General features: G+C 50.8%; 1 protein-coding gene across 1 annotated transcript in view; it reads right to left on the bottom strand.

The window, feature by feature from the left end:
• The window catches only part of FOXO4 (forkhead box O4), a 102,858-nt gene extending 85,202 nt beyond the window's left edge, over positions 1-17,656 (bottom strand). Inside the window, exon 1 of the mRNA XM_078640204.1 lies at positions 15,947-17,656. Within this exon, the coding sequence (XP_078496330.1) occupies positions 15,947-16,375 (429 nt within the window). The 5' untranslated portion in view covers positions 16,376-17,656. The remainder of the gene's footprint in view (positions 1-15,946) is intronic.
• Between the last annotated feature and the right edge of the window lie 1,815 nt (positions 17,657-19,471).

Raw genomic sequence — 19,471 nt, 5'->3', positions numbered from 1 at the left:
GATATAAATCCAAAAAAAGGTAAATCACCCGCACTCCACATGACCGCACTATACGATAGTCTGCACACCACATGACCGTACTATGACAGTCTACACGCCATAGGACTACGCCACATAATAGAACACACTTCACATGACTGTGGTGTATGACCATGAGAAACTTCCAGTGTGTCTGTGCATGCGCTCCTATAGGTGCAAAAGCATTAAAACACAAACTGGCTCACCTCGTCTGTTATAAAAGAAACAAAACTTTTTTTAAGATTACTCCTCAAAGGCCACATGAACCCAGGATTTGAGTCTTTCAATCTTTCACTGAAGCTTTTTTTCCCCAAACAAAAAAATAAAATCACGGTTTTCCAGATTTTTTTAGATTAAAAAATTTGAAATTTTGGAACATGTTTATCCATTTTGTTTGTCCGTGAACCCAGACCAGACTACATTCTTTTTACAGATCATTCAGATATACATTAACACAACCTTAGTATCAATATCTGCTTGTAAACTGAAGCTATACGCAGTGAGTTATTTTTTAAATTAAATTAAACTACTAAGCCATCCAATAAAAATGGAAATAGATTAATGGACCAGGGGGGTAGGGTCCCTCTATATGAAACTACGGGGGTAGATTAAACAAGCATTGAAAATGCAATAGGTCTCACAATAGAAGAGTTTGACCTTTTTCGTTTTGCAAATGGATGAGTGGCGTTGCGTGGATGAGTGGCGTTGCGTGGGTGAGTGGCGTTGCGTGGGTGAGTGGCGTTGCGTGGGTGAGTGGCGTTGCGTGTGTCAGTGGCGTTGCGTGTGTCAGTGGCGTTGCGTGTGTCAGTGGCGTTGCGTGTGTCAGTGGCGTTGCGTGTGTCAGTGGCGTTGCGTGTGTCAGTGGCGTTGCGTGTGTCAGTGGCGTTGCGTGTGTCAGTGGCGTTGCGTGTGTGAGTGGCGTTGCGTGTGTGAGTGGCGTTGCGTGTGTGAGTGGCGTTGGGTGTGTGACTGTGCTGCCTGTGGCGAGTGCAAACTACAATCAATTGGCACAGATTAAAATAATATTTTTAAAACATGAGTTTATTATGCCAGTTTCAAAACAACTAGTAGTTTCACTTAACCTGCATTAACAGTAGCACTTGGAATATAGGTATTTAAACTCTTTGATGTCGCACATACGGCATTGAGTTGGGAGATCAACAGCTGAGCTGTACATTTTCAGTTTTGCGTGTAATTGTTTTATATCTAGGGAGACGGACGGACGTGAAAGTGATCGGGGGAGGAGGGGGGTGGGGAGCACGTGAGTGGTGTATGTATGTGCCTAAGCGAGGTGCTTGGGAGAGCGAGGCTGTCCAGGAGGGAGGGGGAAAAGGGAGGGGTTATGGCAAGCAGGGGGCCTGATTATGGCCACAGCTTGAAGTCTTTGAAGTCTCCGCATGCTGGCAAATGGTGATGAGGCAGAGAGTCTTTGATTCAGAGTTGTACTTCTGGATTGCTTTACTTAGGGAGGAGCCAGACAAGCATGAGGGCCTTTGAAAGTCGGTAGTATAGACGGTATGTGAATGGCGACTTTGGGTGATGTTATCATACATGGTTCATGGCCCTGCACTGCAGAGCCGGCATAGCGGAAACGCTTTATTATTTACTGTCAACGAGAACTGAGGGCGAGGGTGCTAGCAAAATGCAAATATGGCGGGCGAGACAGTGCAGTGGCCCGAAGATGGGGGGTTGGGTAGTGTGGGGTAAATAAGAGCCACCCAGCAGCACGTGAGCGGGAGGCACCACTTGTAGGAGGTGGATGTGAAGAGGACTCGTCCCTGTGCACGCGAAAGTGAAAGCAGCGGCCGCATCAAAAGTGTGCAAATTTAAAATACAAACTGCAACGAAGTAGAGCATCAAAAAGAACCCGCTGTAGACTTACTGCAATTTGAGAGATGCTGTCGCGTGAAGGGACAAACTGAGTGTGTTACTGCAGTAGAAAGTGAAGAAAGGCAAACCAAGATGAAAAAAAAGTTAAAACAAGAATAAGACCAAAAGAGACAAGACGGAGGGAAGGCAGAGAAGGGGAGGGGGGAGGAGACATGCGACACAGCGGGCAGGGGAGGGGGCGGAGCGGGGAGAGGGTGTGAAAGCAGCAGGGGCCTGGAGTGCGGCTGAGGGAACTGAAGAAATGCGACACGGCAGGCAGGGGAGGGGGCGGAGCGGGGGTGTGGGAGGAGTGCGCCTGAGGGAAAATACATGCAAGGCAGGCGGCTGGGGGCATGTGCACGCGCTTTTAAGCTCAATGCGCAAGCGCATTGAGCTTGAATTTCACGAAGGAATCGCCACGATTCCTTGCAAGTTAGTTAAAGACTGTTTAAGCCCCCATAGTCTCGCAAGCTCGATGCGCATGCGCATCGACAGGCGAGACCTAAAAACATTTTGCGCTGGGTTAGAGTCACAAAAGTGATGCTAACCAGCACAAAATGCTTTTTTTCTTTTTATTTTCCAGAGCAAACTTGTTTTGTGCTGGAAAGCTCCCTCAAAGTAGCGTAAAGCAGCACGAAGCACTGCTTTGCGTTACTTAGCGCTGAGGGGGCGTTACATGGGTGTTCCCATGCAACCACCCGTGCCTTTTGACACAAAACCATATTAACAAAGACTTGTAGACATGGTTTTGCGTCAAAAGTAATGCCCCTTCAAAGGAGGCGCTAACAGGAGAAATGCTTTCATTTCTCCATGCTTTTCCGACTTTGCATGCCCGCTGCACTGTGCAGCACCCATACAAAGTGGGAAGAGCGTTCCATTGTGTCTTGCTACAGTATTTTGTACAAGAAGGGTACCCTTCCTGTACAAAACCTATGCAAGACGCATGCACACATCCTAGTGCTATGACGTACGGCCACTGAAATCAGTGCCGGGGAAGGAGAGAGACATACCTATGAAGATATTGTGTTGGATGATATGGCCCATGCGGTGTTAGCACTCACTAGTGACTGTGTTATTCCACTTTATTATTCATTATAGTGCTCAAGGGAGGAGGAATCATCCACTCCTCCAAAGTTATGATCTCTAGGGATCTCACTGACAATTGCACGCATATCCGAGCACACACAAAATAATAGTCATTAACTCAATTAAAAGACAAGTACATTGCACACTATAAATTGAAGATGGATTCTTGTATTTTAATTTTCTTTCTTTGGAAGAAAGAACATTAAAATACAAGAATCTATCTTCAATTTATACAGCAATGAACTTGTCTCAATTGAGTAAATGACAATTAGTTTGTGCGCCCGGATATACGTACACCTATGAAGATATGGTGCTCTCCTGCTCCCAGTGCAACTTCTTGGGGTGCTGTGCTGCGTCACTTTTTTTGTAAATCTCCCCCCAAGTGTGCATCCATCCACAGGCTTCCTGGATCAAAGGAGGATGGCGATTCCCTTCTTTCTCTTCAGAAGGCGTTTGCTCCGCTTCAGACATCCCCTTCCTGGGTACATAGAGGCATGTTTGGATTGTGCTCCAGAGGTAAAGCCCACCAGGGGGTTTTGATTTTCAACAATAAACCACACACGAGAATGGACCACCAGCCTGACCTAAAAGATGCTGTTTGAGAAGGCTATGGTGACCTCTGTGGCTAAGTTCACTGATACAGTAGACATGTTTAGTGTGCGTCGCTGTTTTAAGAGTTTCTTATTTTCTACATTTGATGGGTGCACATTTCTTAGAAGCAGCACAGACCCTTCAGGTGTGTGCCCGTGCGCCAGGCTTGGCTGCATGGAGGCTTCCTGGCCCATCAATGGGGGCAGGTGACAGGCATCACCCCTTTGAGGCACCCTGAAGCCATCCCGCCTGTCTCTGGCCAATGATTACAAACGCGCCTTACAAGTGGCAGCACCTGCTGTGTCGCTCTTTGGGCGTGGTCTGCTTCTCAGGATCATCATTTGTGATAAACAAGGGGCGGCTTGAGGCTAAGAGGAGTTAATCCGCGATGCATCGTCAGGGTCTTCAAAGACGGCCCATGTGCGGAGTGGACCCCCGGGCTGGCTCTTTGAACCCTCGCAGGCATTAACTACAGCACCCCCTGAAATCACCCCCCTCCGGGGGCCTCCGCGCCGGGCTGGGCGGACGAGGCTTCTGTGCACAAGGAGGCTGGCTTTGGACAGTCAGAGCAGAGCCGAAGCCCCCGCTGTCTCCACCCCCCCGGCGCGGCACAGGTGACACAGGAGGGGTAGGACTCTGGAACAGAGGCCCTCGGGAGCATGGCGACGGTTCGACACCTCGAGGGGAGGCGGCGGGGTGGACATCAGCTCTTGAAAGGGCGGCTCTCGGGCCTCCACCCCCCCCACCCCCCCCCCCCGGCGCGGCACAGGTGACACAGGAGGGGTAGGACTCTGGAACAGAGGCCCTCGGGAGCATGGCGACGGTTCGACACCTCGAGGGGAGGCGGCGGGGTGGACATCAGCTCTTGAAAGGGCGGATCTTGCATAACTAACTGTTTATTGGGTGCGTTTGAAATAAACAGACGACGTTTCTCCGAGAAAGGACCTTCGTGGCGATGCGTCTTCCAGTGATGTAACCGGAGGTGGACGAAGGCAGGTGTGCCGGGGGAGTCCGCGGGGCTCCGGTCTGCTGGTGAAAGAGTCAACTCAGCACGCAGACTCCTCATATCAACAGACCTCGGGATACTGGAAAACTATTCCCCTTTCCGTGGGCATCGGCGTGCCAAAGTTAGGCTATCTTGGTATCAAGCTAAGCGGCCGCATGCGTCTATCTTGCAAAGGCCGGAGGCGAGTCCGAGGCATTGCCATGGCACCGAGGCCGCCCTGCCAGGCCTGCCGGCCCCGGATTACTGGGCGCTTGTGTTCACATATCAGCCCTTTCATGTGATGGCCTGCTCTGGCCGCTCACCGCCGAGCCCCTTCCAGGGCCTTCCTCCCCTTCATTCAGCGGCACAATGTGTTCTCAGAAACGGCGCAATCCCGGCCAAGCCGGGCACAGAGCACCCTTTCTCCAGGGAGCCAGGAATGCGGCCCGTCCAGGGCTTAGTCACTGCAGCGGCAGAGAATCGCACCCTTGTGGCAGGAGCCCCGGCGCGTAAAGGTGCGCAGAGGGGCTGCGCTGCCAGGCCTGCCACCCGGAGGGGGCTGCTTGGCACAGGGGACGGTCCAAGCACGCAACATGCATGGGGCCTGCCACTGGGGCTGCGCTGCCAGGCGTGCCACCCGGAGGAGGCCTGCGGCTGCTTGGCACAGGGTACATGCGCACAACATGCAATGGGCCTGCTTGGCACAGAGTGCAGGTGACAGTCCATCCACACAAAATGCATGGCAAACTTGCCAACACTTTGCTTTGCAACGACCAACAAAACACAGACCAGAGTACAATTAAACGGGGCAGTGTGGCCATCAGAGAAAAGATAAGTTAGGGGGGCGGCCAAAGAAACGTCTGGGAGAAAACTGGGAAAGGGGCCTATGTAGGATGTACAGTAAGGGGGCATGAGAAAGTGTATAGGAGAGACCAAGAGCTGACAGCACTGAACAGCTGGAGAGTGCAGGGCAAACTCACTGGTAGACGGTGGAATGGAAAGTAGGCTCAGAGGCCCAGCGGGCCAACTCAGAGGGACAAGCTGGTCTCCCATTCAGACCACCTCGGAGCAGGCCTCGAAAAATCATACAAAGGTTACTAGACCTGCAGGTCTAGTGACTTAAATAATCTACTCAACCGATCTGCAATACTCATGACCCATAAACTGGTTTCAAAGGGCGTGTGCGTGGGCAACTAGTTAAATTCATTGAGCCGACATTTTCTTCATTATCACATATGACAGCACCTTCAAATGTGCAAGCTCAGCATGTGTGCGGTACAGAAAGCTCTTTTGTTTGATTTAATAGACATATATATATATATTAGTTATTACAAATCTAGCCACAGGATACACATGACCCCTGACCTGCCTCTAGTTCATTAACAGCATAGTCATCAGGGTGGGGGCAGGAAGGTTTCTCAAATCACGTTTAAAAACCATCACTTTTAATAAATACATAATTATAGCATGAAGTGGTAGCACACTGTCATTAGTAATAAGCACATTTTACATTTAAATGGCCATAAACGTTACCACTGACATGTGGTTTTACTGATAAAACTATATAGTGTACGAACAATGTTTGGAAATACAGTTTCTGCAAATATGAGAGAAAAATAAAATCTATTTTCCAAGCAGCAGTTAGTAAAAAGACACACTGATTTGTTATCTCTTTCTTTTAACAGACAGCAAATGTGTCAAGATAAAAACAAGATTTAATGGCATCTCTAAGGCTCATACACTTTGTGAAGGAACAGAACACCTGCTCCTTTCCAGCCTAAATTCACTCATGGGACTAGTAAGTGCTAACAATACCTCAACCTGATAAAATTTTACTCGCAATTGCGAGCAGGCGAGTAGATTTTTCGAGCCCTGCAGAGGGCCAACTCAGGGGGGGGGGGGGGGCCAAGAGGGCCAACTCAGGGGGGGGGGGGGCCCAAGAGGGCCAACTCAGGGGGGGGGGGCCCAGAGGGCCAACTCAGGGGGGGGGGGGGGCCCAGAGGGACAACTCGGGGGGGGGGGGGGCCCAGAGGGACAACTCGGGGGGGGCCCCAGAGGGACACTCGGGGGGGGGCCCAGGGGACAACTCGGGGGGGGGGGGGCCAAGAGGGACAACTCGGGGGGGGGGCAAGAGGGACAACTCGGGGGGGGGGGGGGGCCAAGGAGGACAACTCGGGGGGGCAAAGGGACACGGGGGGGCCAAGAGGGACAACTCGGGGGGGGGGGGGGTCCAGAGGGACAACTCGGGGGGGGGGGGTCCAGAGGGACAACTCGGGGGGGGGGGTCCCAGAGGGGCAACTCGGGGGGGGGGGGGGGGGTCCAGAGGGACAACTCGGGGGGGGGGGGGGGTCCCAGAGGGGCAACTCGGGGGGGGGGGGGTCCCAGAGGGGGCAACTCGGGGGGGGGTCCCAGAGGGGCAACTCGGGGGGGGGGTCCCAGAGGGGCAACTCGGGGGGGGGGGGGGCCCAGAGGGACAACTCGGGGGGGGGGGGGCCCAGAGGGACAACTCGGGGGGGGGCCCAGAGGGACAACTCGGGGGGGGGGCCCAGAGGGACAACTCGGGGGGGGGGGGGGGGCCAGAGGGACAACTCGGGGGGGGGGGGCCAAGAGGGACAACTCGGGGGGGGGGGCCAGAGGGACAACTCAGGGGGGGGGGGGGGGGGTCCAGAGGGACAACTCGGGGGGGGGGTCCAGAGGGACAACTCGGGGGGGGGGGGTCCCAGAGGGGCAACTCGGGGGGGGGGGGGGGGTCCCAGAGGGGCAACTCGGGGGGGGTCCCAGAGGGACAACTCGGGGGGGTCCCAGAGGGACAACTCGGGGGGGGTCCCAGAGGGGCAACTCGGGGGGGGGGGGGTCCCAGAGGGGCAACTCGGGGGGGGGGGGGGTCCCAGAGGGGCAACTCGGGGGGGGTCCCAGAGGGGCAACTCGGGGGGGGGGGGTCCCAGAGGGGCAACTCGGGGGGGGGGGGGGTCCAGAGGGACAACTCGGGGGGGGGGGGGTCCAGAGGGACAAACTCGGGGGGGGGGGGGGGTCCAGAGGGACAACTCGGGGGGGGGGGTCCAGAGGGACAACTCGGGGGGGGGGGGGTCCAGAGGGACAACTCGGGGGGGGGGGTCCAGAGGGACAACTCGGGGGGGGGGTCCAGAGGACAACTCGGGGGGGGGGGGTCCAGAGGGACAACTCGGGGGGGGGGTCCCCAGAGGGGGAACTCAGGGGGGGGGCCAGAGGGGCAACTCAGGGGGGGGGCCAGAGGGGCAACTCAGGGGGGGGGCCCAGAGGGGCAACTCAGGGGGGGGGCCCAGAGGGGCAACTCAGGGGGGGGGGGCAGAGGGGCAACTCAGGGGGGGCCAGAGGGGCAACTCAGGGGGGGGGGCAGAGGGGCAACTCAGGGGGGGGGGGCAGAGGGGCAACTCAGGGGGGGGGGCAGAGGGGCAACTCAGGGGGGGGGGCCAGAGGGGCAACTCAGGGGGGGGGGCCAGAGGGGCAACTCAGGGGGAGCCCAGAGGGGCAACTCAGGGGGGGCCAGAGGGGCAACTCAGGGGGGGGCCAGAGGGGCAACTCAGGGGGGGGGCCAGAGGGGCAACTCAGGGGGGGGGCCAGAGGGGCAACTCGGGGGGGGGCCAGAGGGGCAACTCAGGGGGGGGCCAGAGGGGCAACTCAGGGGGGGGGCCAGAGGGGCAACTCAGGGGGGGGGCCAGAGGGGCAACTCAGGGGGGGGCCAGAGGGGCAACTCAGGGGGGGGCCAGAGGGGCAACTCAGGGGGGGGCCAGAGGGGCAACTCAGGGGGGGGCCAGAGGGGCAACTCAGGGGGGGGCCAGAGGGGCAACTCAGGGGGGGGCCAGAGGGGCAACTCAGGGGGGGGCCAGAGGGGCAACTCAGGGGGGGGCCAGAGGGGCAACTCAGGGGGGGGGCAGAGGGGCAACTCAGGGGGGGGCCAGAGGGGCAACTCAGGGGGGGCCAGAGGGGCAACTCAGGGGGGGGCCAGAGGGGCAACTCAGGGGGGGGCCAGAGGGGCAATTCAGGGGGGGGGCCAGAGGGGCAACTCAGGGGGGGCCAGAGGGGCAACTCAGGGGGGGGGCAGAGGGACAATGCTTTAAGATGCATGGTTGAGTGGGGGCAGGTGGGCGATAGGGGAGGGGCTGGGAAGTCCTTCTAAATGTTTAATGAGACAAAGATTTTATGGGTTTACAATAGTTTTAATGTGGCCACATACTGTGCGGGTCCACTCCATTTTAAGGACAGAATCGTTCTATTTTATCTCGTTTTCAAAGAAGTCCATTATAGCCGTCCAACAGGTAGTGAAGTCACCTCACTTCAGAAAGATCTTTGCAGCCTAGAATACAAAACATGGCATGTGCAGCCTCCAGTAGGTGGGAGAGTTTACTGGGCGCTACAGCAGGGCTGTGGATGGATTATCAGAATCACTGCTGCTTATACAGCGTGACCCACGACTAAAATTACCTTAAAAAAGTATAGGTGCAAGCCTCTGAAGACTCGAGCTAAGAGCTCAGCTCAAGGCCCTCTTGAAACAAACAAAAAACAGAGAGTGCTCATGTGGAACCTGCCCCCTTATTCAACTTTAGAATCTTTTGGTTTCAACTTGGAGCCTTTTACACAAGTATTTATTTAACACAGAGTAACGATGGCAGGCCTCAAAGAATCCAAGACAAATTATTAACCTTGGATTTAAAATGGGAGAGAGAGGAAAAGAGAGACTCGTGCTGTGGTGAAATTGTGTAACTAGAAAACCTGAGACCAGTCTCGCTCAACCTGGTTGACCAAATGTATGATCCTAGGCCACACCCAATTTCAACGAGCCCTTTTAGGTCTCGCGCTTGCGTTGCAGTGCGCAGCACTGCCCGCGCAGTGAGAGACCTCATGTAGGGGGTTTGGAAACTTATCTAGGAATCGCACACGCTCGTGCTTTTTCTTTTGGGCCTCGCTATTGGCCTTTGTGTGCGTCTTTTTATCAAAGACAGCACGCAATTGGCCAAAGGCTGGCGCATTGCTCCGCCCATGGCCTGTTGGTGTCTATTACGCGCACCGCTGCCATGTGCTTTCAAATATCGTGCCCAGACATCGGCGCAATAATTGAAACCACATGGCTGCTGTGGCACGCGAGCACCACTTGTAGGATTTTTCTTTTTTGTATTCATTTCACAGGGAAGCAACTAAATGAAAGAAGGAAAGAGAGGTTGTGAGCAGTTTCTTCGAGTCACGGTTTTCAGTAATTCCTGCATGTTGCTTTTTACCACATATTTTTTCATTTATTTATAAGTTTTAGAGAATTTGTGCTCTCGAGAGTCCTACACGAAAGACATTGACTTATCCATTTGTCTCCTTAATTTGAAAAGACAGTCCCAGCAAAGAGAGTCAAAATCTGCAACGACACTGAAAGCTTTGCCAAGTCAGAGATCTTAAAAAGCGAGGCCCGGGAATGGGCTGCAACACAGGCGTCACACACACACACACACACCTTGAAACATGTGCCACACCGCAAGACGCACCTGCAAAAACATGCGAGTAGCCTCCGGGTCCTGCCAACACTCACCCCCCCCCACCACCTTTCCATAGGCAGCAGCCCTTGCCCCTCCACCCCCACCCCGGCTACTCATGGCCCAGCCAAAACCCAGCAGCCTACTGCACGGACTAATAACCATAGGCAGCAGCAGCCCCTGCCACCCTTCCCACCATAAACCATATGTAGCAGCCCCTGCCCCTTCGCCCCATCCCTGGCTCCTCAGGTTCCGGCCCAAACCTGAGATGCCAGCAGCCTGCACAGCCCTGCCACAGCACAGACAAATAAGCTAAGCACGCCTTGGTCCGCAGACAGTCATGGTTGCAGTCTCATTACTCATCGCTCTGCACAAGTCCACCACGGTGACTGCTGCAGATAACCCCACACGTGACAGCCCCAACCAAGAGGACCGCATGGTGGGGGTGGGGGGGGGAGGCAGCGGCTTGAGTTGGGGCGAGCGCAGAGCCAGTGACCTCCATGATCCCCCCTCTTAAAGGGACCTTTGTCCGCAAACCAGCCATGCCACACAGCTTGTCTAGTAAAGGAGCTCTTTCTGAACACAGACCAACCAAGGTGGCCATGCTGTTATTTTATTTACTAAATTGTTTTATTATAGCGCAGGCTTCATCCTTTCAGGTTTCACAGCTTTGTACAAGATTTAGTAATAACACATCTAAAAGAATATGGAGAAACATTTCCAGAATACAACGAGATAACTGGAAGTAATTTGTGGAACAAATTCTCAGTGTTGCATAGAGCGTCTGAAACAAAAGCGTATTACCTGCATTTGGTGTGAAAACTCCAGAAATGCTATCGAGGCTGTTTAAAGCAGGAGCAGGAAAAGCACAGCACGGAGACGATTAGAGGGGTAAAAGCAGCAGAACTAGAAGCGATGAACAAGCTCACAGAGGGTCAAGAACACAGCCTGGATTCAGAGTCTGTAGGAATGAAGGTGCTACGTATCGCACTTGTTAAGTACGCTGCAGGGTCCGTTATGCGATTAATAACACTTATGACACGTTCATGGGGAACAACATGCTGATTTTGGTGCTTACCGCACAAAAATCGTACGGTACGCTCAATACTTTATACTTTTCCCCTGTTACATTCCGGCAGGTTTTACATCACAAAACGTAATGAAGGGGAGATAGTTAACACACTCAGTGATTACTAGGAGGAGTAAATAACACTCAACTCTTAATTACGACCACTGCGCAAACACGATTTTGCGCAGGGCTTGAAAAACACTGACCCACTTCTAATCAGGGCCTAAGTGTCTGATAACTGCTAGTTATTAACAGATCACTGCAAGGACAAGTGCTATGTAAGGGCACCCAGAAACATGGCTAGGTAAAAAAACATTGGCATTTGTTAAGTTAGAGCTGTTGGTGTTGAAAATTACAATACTTTTTATGTTTGCTTTTTTATACCATTGGTAAAAGTGCTATGCAAATAAAATAACCCCACTAAAAATAAAAAAACCTAAAGTAAAAAAATGTCAAACGCCAACAGCTCTAACTTTAACAAATGCGAGACCCATTGCATTGCAAATGCTTGTTATGTCTAGAGTTAAGTGAGACTTTTTTTAATGATATTAATACCAAATATACTTATAGGGGCGGTCAGACCGCTCTCTTCACACACTGGTCTACTGTTGTCTCAATCACAATTTTCTACCCTTCACTACAGAGACTGCATAGGTCAGTCCACTTCTCTAGAGTGACAGCACTGTGCCCCTTCACAAGGAGCACATCTGCACTCAAAGGGATTTCTTTCGGTGCCTTGGACCACTACGGCAGGTTGTGGTTTTTTAGACTGAAAGTGTTTTTTGCTTTTAGCATTTTATTTTTATATTTGTACGGACCAGCAATTCCCCCAACAAAGTTTAACAAAAACTGTGCAGGAATAAAACAAGCATTGACAAATGGTAAATGATGGCAGCCAATGCCAAACCTGGCTTTGCCAAAGCTTGTTTTAGTTAATTGTCACACTTGACAGCACGTTAAATACATCAGGCCAGGAAGTGTGCTATACAAAAATCACTCTTGAATATGTTGTGATACACTTTAATTAATGTTCCATCCTTACTAAGAACCTAGGCCGCATACAGGGCATGCATGACAAATTAGTGCCTTTTAGTTCAATAACAACATTGTCATCAGGATAGTGATTGGGGGGGCGGGTGTTTCTAAGCTCATGTTTATAAACTTTCACTTCCAAACAATGCCACTCAACGCAATCTAATGCCCCAAAGTGAAATACTTCAGGGTGTTCGAAAATAAAAAATATGTAAGTTTAAAGAGTTTTATTTTAGTCTGATATATCGTTTGTGGCACGTATCACATGCCAAAGATGCTGTCAGCTCGAGTTAGGGCTCCTGGAGCCGAGCCAGAACCTCGGATTACCTCTCCCTGGGAGTCATTGTTTGCTTGGCCGTCAAGAAGAAGAAGGCGGGGTAATCCGTTGCTCAACAAGCTCCAAGCCCTTCATGGTGGGGGTGCTCTGTACTGCTACTGTGGAGGGAAGATGAGTAATGTGCCCCATTCATATTTTCGCTTTACACAAATAGGGTGGAGGCTGCCCTGACTGGCGCCACATTTGACGTCCCCTCTTTTCCTCCGGGCACACTTCTGATTCTGCATACGTGGATGATGCTGTCCTAATGGACAGGCGTAGCTCTACAGCGCCTATGTGAGTTTCATGTCATCGCTGTACCTCAGAGTAAATTAGTCCAAATCCTTTGTTCTAGTCACATTAGTATCCCCCTCTAAAAGGCTCCCATCCTTCCATATTGGAAGTCGAAAAGTGGAAGTAGTGGAGTCTTTCTCCTACTTACGGGTATTATTTGACAATAAAAAATCCAGGTCACAAATGGTGGATAATAGGGCATTAATAATGGAGCGAACAATGGTTGTGGTTCTAGTTTCATCAAGGAAATGGGCTTAAAACCCATTGAGACTATAAAAAAAGATCTATAGTGCTAAAACAAGTTAAGGCCACAACATATAGGGATGTGGGGAACAGCATCAATAGATTCTCTTAAAAAATTAGCTGATTTTTTTAAGGCCGTAGTTTCTGTCCTTGGCTCTTTTTCAAACTATAATACAAGAAGGTAGCAGTGTTCCCAACATGGGAAACGACCTCACATCAAAAAAGGAAAAGCAAGTATCTAAAAATCAAGTAAATGGCATGATATGTAAAAAGTAGCTGTGAGTACAGCGGGGTGCTAGGTAGGCTGTAAGCACTTGCTACCAAAAAGTGTTGTAAGTAGATTGAAGAAACAAGCCACTGGAAGATTCACAAGAAAGTCAGCTAATTCAGCACACCCATTCACAATACAGTAGGTCCCAAACACAGCAAAATCTCCAAGGACCAATGTCAGTAATGAGTAAATAAGCAATTTCCAAAAGTCATTTATACAATGTAAAGCATCCAAAGGTTCCAAAGGATGAGATGAATAGTCCGCGAAGCTTCAATAAATGATGTTACTTATATTATTCTTCCAACACATATCCAATAAAGAACAGCCAACACGTGTTTCGTCTGTACCTGGTACGTACAATGACTTTCTCAAGGCTAGTGGTTGTTTCTGAACGTTTTTCCAAAATCCACTAGATACGAGCGAAGAACTGTAAACTCAGTACAAAATGTCCACAGTGTACAAGCTATAGTCAGGTTAATCCTCACTGTTGGAAAAGTCTAGACGCAGTGAGTATGGTCCACGCTAAAGTACGTGCTCCAATATCTGTGTTTCTATATAAAAACCTTCCGTAACTGTGTCAATAAACAGCTGTAGAAAGTACTGAGTCCCCAATAAACGCTGTTCTGAAGTCCAAAGAATATAATCAAATCAAATGTGAGCCGCTTGCAAAAGAACCTCCTGAAGCAATCACTTTCCTGATGGCAACAAGAGGTCACACAGCGATGGGCAAAACAATTTTTAAGAAGATCCGTATGTGTTTGTAGGCTCAAAGTCCACGGTCACTGCGCATGATAACGCTCGACAGAAACACTCTTTATTGGATATGTGTTGGAAGAATAATAAAAGTAACATAATTTATTGAAGCTTCGCGGACTGTTCATCTCATCCTTTGGAACCTTTGGATGCTTTACATTGTATAAATGACTTTTGGAAATTGCTTATTTACTTATTACTGACATTGGTCCTTGGAGATTTTGTTGTGTTTGGGACCTACTGTATTGTCTTTGGGTGTGCTGAATTAGCTGACTTTCTTGTGTCTTTTTCAAACTATGTCTACCACTTGGAATTTGACTTACCCTGCATGACTGACATTATAAGACTTACCTCTGGAAAAGAGGCACAGTAGGCCTAACTCAGACTGTAAAAAAAAAAAAACTGTCCTTGGATAAGGTACAGAAAATTGTCTGGTTGCATTTGTTAACTTTTTAGCAAAAGCAGGTTATGAGAGAAAGGAAAGGTATCATGCAAAACCTGTTGCAATGTTGCATCAATGGAACCCCCCTACCCAATCGAGGGCGAGTACTCATACTTAGAAAAAGTTAGAAACTTGCAGCATAGATTTATTCTTTTGAGGTTTCACAAAAATGTAATCATATTAATGCTGGGGTTCCCTGCTAAAAGTTCTCCTTTAATGATCTTACACTCTGCCCTTGTGACAATTCCTCTGAACAATCTGACCTTCATGTCTTTTTCTGTAACTTCTATAAAGAACAAATATATAGATATATTTTAGCGCTTTTAAAACAAAATAAGTTTGCACAATGTTGCATCGCCCTGTTTTTCTTCAAAAAGCTTAATGATCCTTTTGCGTGTTTTTCTGTCGCCTCATTCCTCTGGGCTTGTAACAGGAGGAGAACAGTTTTAGAATTAAGAGCAGCCTAAGTTTTAATAACTGATTAACTAAGTATCAACATCATTTAGGAAATGATGTAATTGATATAAGAATGAATGTATGTCTCTTTTTATTGTTATTATGACAGCGGCAGTCGTTTTAACTGTAATATCTAACCATATATCAATTGTGATTTTTATAGGCAATCATGATAGCTGAATTTGCCCTGTGTTCACTTTGAGTAAGGATACCAATTATATACATTTGCATACTGGGGAATTGTTAAATTTGAAGTGCTACTGACTAACATTTGTAAAAGGTACTTCTTATATTTACTTCCCAGTAGATTGTATGGTCAGAAATGTGATTTTAATGTATGTACTTTTATGATCTATGCTTTTTAACTAGATCGAATAAAGTTGTTCTGAAATGAGTAATGTGCGGCCTGATGGCCTCTGCGCTCCATCACTCAGCCTCTCTCAGAGTGATGCTGGCCTGAAGGCTTCCTCCCTAGGGATGTTTACCCGGCAAGGGTGGATAGTTCTGAAGGGAGGTGATGTGTTCTTTATCTAGCACACTGACACTGTTATCATCCGAATAGAGGAGTCACTTGAGACACTTGTGGCTTGTTCTCACTCTGCTAAAACGATATGCTACCTTCCCCGCCCCAACGGCCGTCTGGCATGGATATCTCTGCTGTGCTCAGGGGCAGCACACTCAGTACAAGCCGACAGCCTCACCGAGGGGGGGGGGGGGGGGGGGCCTAACATCGTAGGTGCTTTAGTGACTTAACAGCACCCTCTCACTCCCAACACTCGACCGGCACATACCAAAGAGGTTCCGCTTCAGCGCACCCCGATCCACACAATCCCTGGGGCATTCCCTGGCGCCAGAATCGCTGCCAGGAAACACTTGGAGTAAACCAAGCTTTTAACAGAGCCTGGAGAGGGATGCAGGAATTAAAACCCGACATAAATACAAACAGATTCTTAGCACGGACACCTAAATGGGAAGCAGTGAACTAGAACCGCAGCAACCAAAGACATGCAAAGACGGGAAAGGTACCTTCCAGCCGGCGGAGCTGTTGCTGTCCCCTTTATCTTTGAAGAAGGGCACGGACTTCACCATCCACTCGTAGATCTGGGACAGGGTGAGCCGCTTCTCCGGGGAGCTCTCGATGGCCTGGCTGATCAGCTCGGCATACGACTGGTTGCCCCAGGCGTTGCGCCGAGAGCCGCCCTTCCGAGGGGTCGTCCCCCCGACCCCTGCCATGCCCTCCGCCACGGCCCTGCTCTCCAAATCATTCTGCGGGCAGAGAACAGCCTCTTGGCCATCGCACCGAGCTTCGTCCACTGGGATCCCCTCGGACGGAGGTTCCTGCTTCACAATGGACAAGTCCGGCCTCGGCAGAGGCCACGTACAGGACCTGGGCCGGCTCTGAGGCTCGAAGTCAGGGTCAATGTCCACCCCGCCCTGCTCCAGGGCTTCCTCCATCTCGGCGACCCTCTTGAGATAACTTCAGTGAAATCAAGGGAGCAACGAGTGCTTGTTTTCAGCTCGGTCCTCAGCGCCCCGTTAGCTTCACCGATGGGAGGAGGCTGGACCCACCATGGCAGCAGAGAGGAAACTTCAGTCTACTTGAGTCAGGGGGCAAAGGAAATCCTGCTTCTACCAAGATGTGAAAACACGCGGCTAACGAAGTATGCAAAGGGTCAGAGACACTCGGGACCCACTTCTGGAGGGTGAGCAGGCGAGCGGAGCAGCCTGGAGAACTGCAGATCTGTGCAACGGCGTGTGTGTGTGTAAACCCCATGCAAGGGTGGCCTGAGGGCTCTGATGCACGTGTATCCTTCACGTGTGTTCAGCACAGCCTAGAGGGGTTGGAGATCGGTGCTGGGGAACCCATCACACACACACCTCCACCGGCGCCTCTTCCTCAGCTCGGCCGTGGGCCCCTGGTACAGAGATCCGGTGGTGCAAGGAGGCTCAGAGGCGGCTCAGTGTGTGTGCTGGGGGCCAGAGGGAGGACACCTCCACCCCGGACCGTTCCAAGGTCCCTGGACTCCAACAGAGAGCTCCGGAGAGGGGATTATGGCCTGGGTCCGGTCACCTGCTGCAGGTCTGATGTGCGTGTTCCACTGCTGCTCCGGGTCTGTGCAAAGGCCGGTGACTCGCTTCTGTCAAGGTGCTTCGGCTCTGGTAAAGTGCTTGCGTTCAGTTAAGTGCTGGATCCAGGCTGGGGAGGCCCTGATGGGGCCCCGGGCTCTTTAAGTGCTTATGTTGAGAGTTGCTGTGCTCTGGCAGGCGCTGGGGAAGCTCCAGCCGATGCCTGGGCGCTGCTGGGCAGCGATGATCTGACAGCTGCGCGGGTAGCCAGGGTGACTCGTCCGATCTAGCGCCCCGACGGGGTCTGAGCTTCATCAGGCGCTGTGGCCCCTCTCTCTGCCTCAGGCGGGGTCAGTCTCTCTCACCCAGCCCCAGTGCACCCCCATGACCCCCGGGCACCCAGCGCAGGTAGACCCCGGGTCCAGGGGCAGGCCCCGTCTCAGTGACGTCACAACCGTCCGCCGAGCGCCAACTCTCCTCTCACTGGACGGCAGGCCCCCGCACGCCCCGCTCCCATGCGGCGTCCCTTCCTCGCAGCCCCCCGGCCCCCAGGCGCTGCTCCCGGGTCTCCTTTCCCGGCTCCCGTGCCGAGTTTCCCTTTTGTTTTGCTCCCAGACCCGCTGGCTGACGTCTCTGTTTACTAAGGAGGTCGCGAGTGCTCGGCCACGCACGCGTGATGACGCACTTCCGCTCAGACTAGCCGTAGGGTTTGACGGGAGATGTCGTTTAGAGTTCTGCGGAGCATGGGACACCCAAGGAGGCTATCCACCCGCTGGACTACAACTCCCGGAAGGAACCGCCAGGAAATGACGGCACGTGACCTCACCTGCTGGCACCAAGGAAGCGGGAGAAACAGAAGCACGTGATGGAGGGAACTACAACTCCCAGCGCGCCTGGGAGCCAAGCCTCAGCCCTGTGATATAACACAGTCCCGGCATGCACCGGGCGAACGCGTGACTGCCTGTAAACTCGCCTCCCTCCCTGCGGCTGCGGGTCACCGGGTGCAGATGGGGTGATAAGGCCCTATAAACGTGTCCTCGTGAGACGGTGCTGCTCGTGCCACACATCAAGAAGAACATCGAAACAGCGCCTAAAAAACTCAAAATGAATGTGGAGTAATGAGGCATCCCAAAAACTCATCACTGTCACATAGCTGCCAAGGTTTCAGATTGCCATGTGTGACATTTTTATAATATCAGTGAAATTATGAGTGACATTTTAACGACTATGAGTGACACTTTCTCGCAAGCAAAAATCATGCAATGAAGACGAGGAAAAGATATAAATATCAGAAATGACAGCCATTTGCGCTACAAGAAACTCCAAGAACTTCTTGAAACTGCTGCAGAGCACCAGAAATGGAAGGACACTAACCCTAGTGCATAGCTGCCAATTTTCAGATTGCTCAAGTGCTACATTTCCAATAATTAAGTGCACTTATGAGGGACATTGTAGTGCCAAATGTGTGACACTTCAAGTGACACTTTCTCACAAGTGAAATTGAGGAATAATATTAATTTAAGGAGATACATATTGGAAATTACCACCTTCTAAGCAGTGAGAGGCCTTGTAGAAGCCCTGGAAACCGCTGTAAACTCCTGAAATGGAGGGTCACTAATTGATTTACATTTCTAAAGTGGTCGTACTATAGTGATTTCTAGAAAGATCATCGACACCTTGTGATGACTGCTGCCTGATCACTTTTGGGGAGAACTGATCAGACCCCTAACCTGTGGCGACTATGGTATGCTAGAGAAACCTTGCAGTTGTTACTGAGAAAGACGTACATCACTCAGGCATTATTAGGTTAAGGCCCTATCAATATTGCACCAGTGTTTAGACCTGTGCAGGTAAAAAAATGGCGAACACCTTCCAGAATTAATATTTCTTTTGAAATATAAACCCACAGCTACAGATACATCAATAGTGTTTTTGAGTTGTCTAAAATTGCCATAAATTAGTTTTTAAACAAGCCACCGTGGCTGAAATATTAGATGTAAAAAAAAAGAAATAATACAGAATGACTCATTAGAACATTAGATGCTGGTACGCAGCTTTGAGTATACGGTCACTCAGAACTGGTAGGTCAGGTGCCAGATACCACGAGCAATGCTTCTATAAAACTGTGTGTTTTGTAGAAAACGGATACGTTCCTAAAGGGGTTGGTTACACTACCAACGTGAGCAATGGATTATGGTATTTAAGGTCTGTGCTTGGTTGTGCACTTATTTTTTTTAATTGTCTGATCGGGTAGTTTTGCAGCCTTGCACTGGGTTTGCCACCAAGGTTACTTTTCAATTTAATGTTGGAAAATGAATGTGAATATGTGCCAGTATAATGTAACTGGTGCTCATGTAAAGCCCTTGAATACCTTTTGGTCGCGTATATAAAATTGTAAAAGAAACAATGTTACCCAGAAAATGTGATTTCTCTGCTCTGAGCTGAGTGCTTCTATGAGTGAGGGCAGGTCTGTGTCTCTAAAAT

This window comes from Lissotriton helveticus, chromosome 4_2 (genome assembly GCF_964261635.1).
Source record: "Lissotriton helveticus chromosome 4_2, aLisHel1.1, whole genome shotgun sequence".
In the NCBI taxonomy this organism is placed as follows: domain Eukaryota; kingdom Metazoa; phylum Chordata; class Amphibia; order Caudata; family Salamandridae; genus Lissotriton; species Lissotriton helveticus.
Note: the sequence above shows the minus strand (reverse complement) of the source record. Positions and strands in the feature narration are given on the sequence as shown.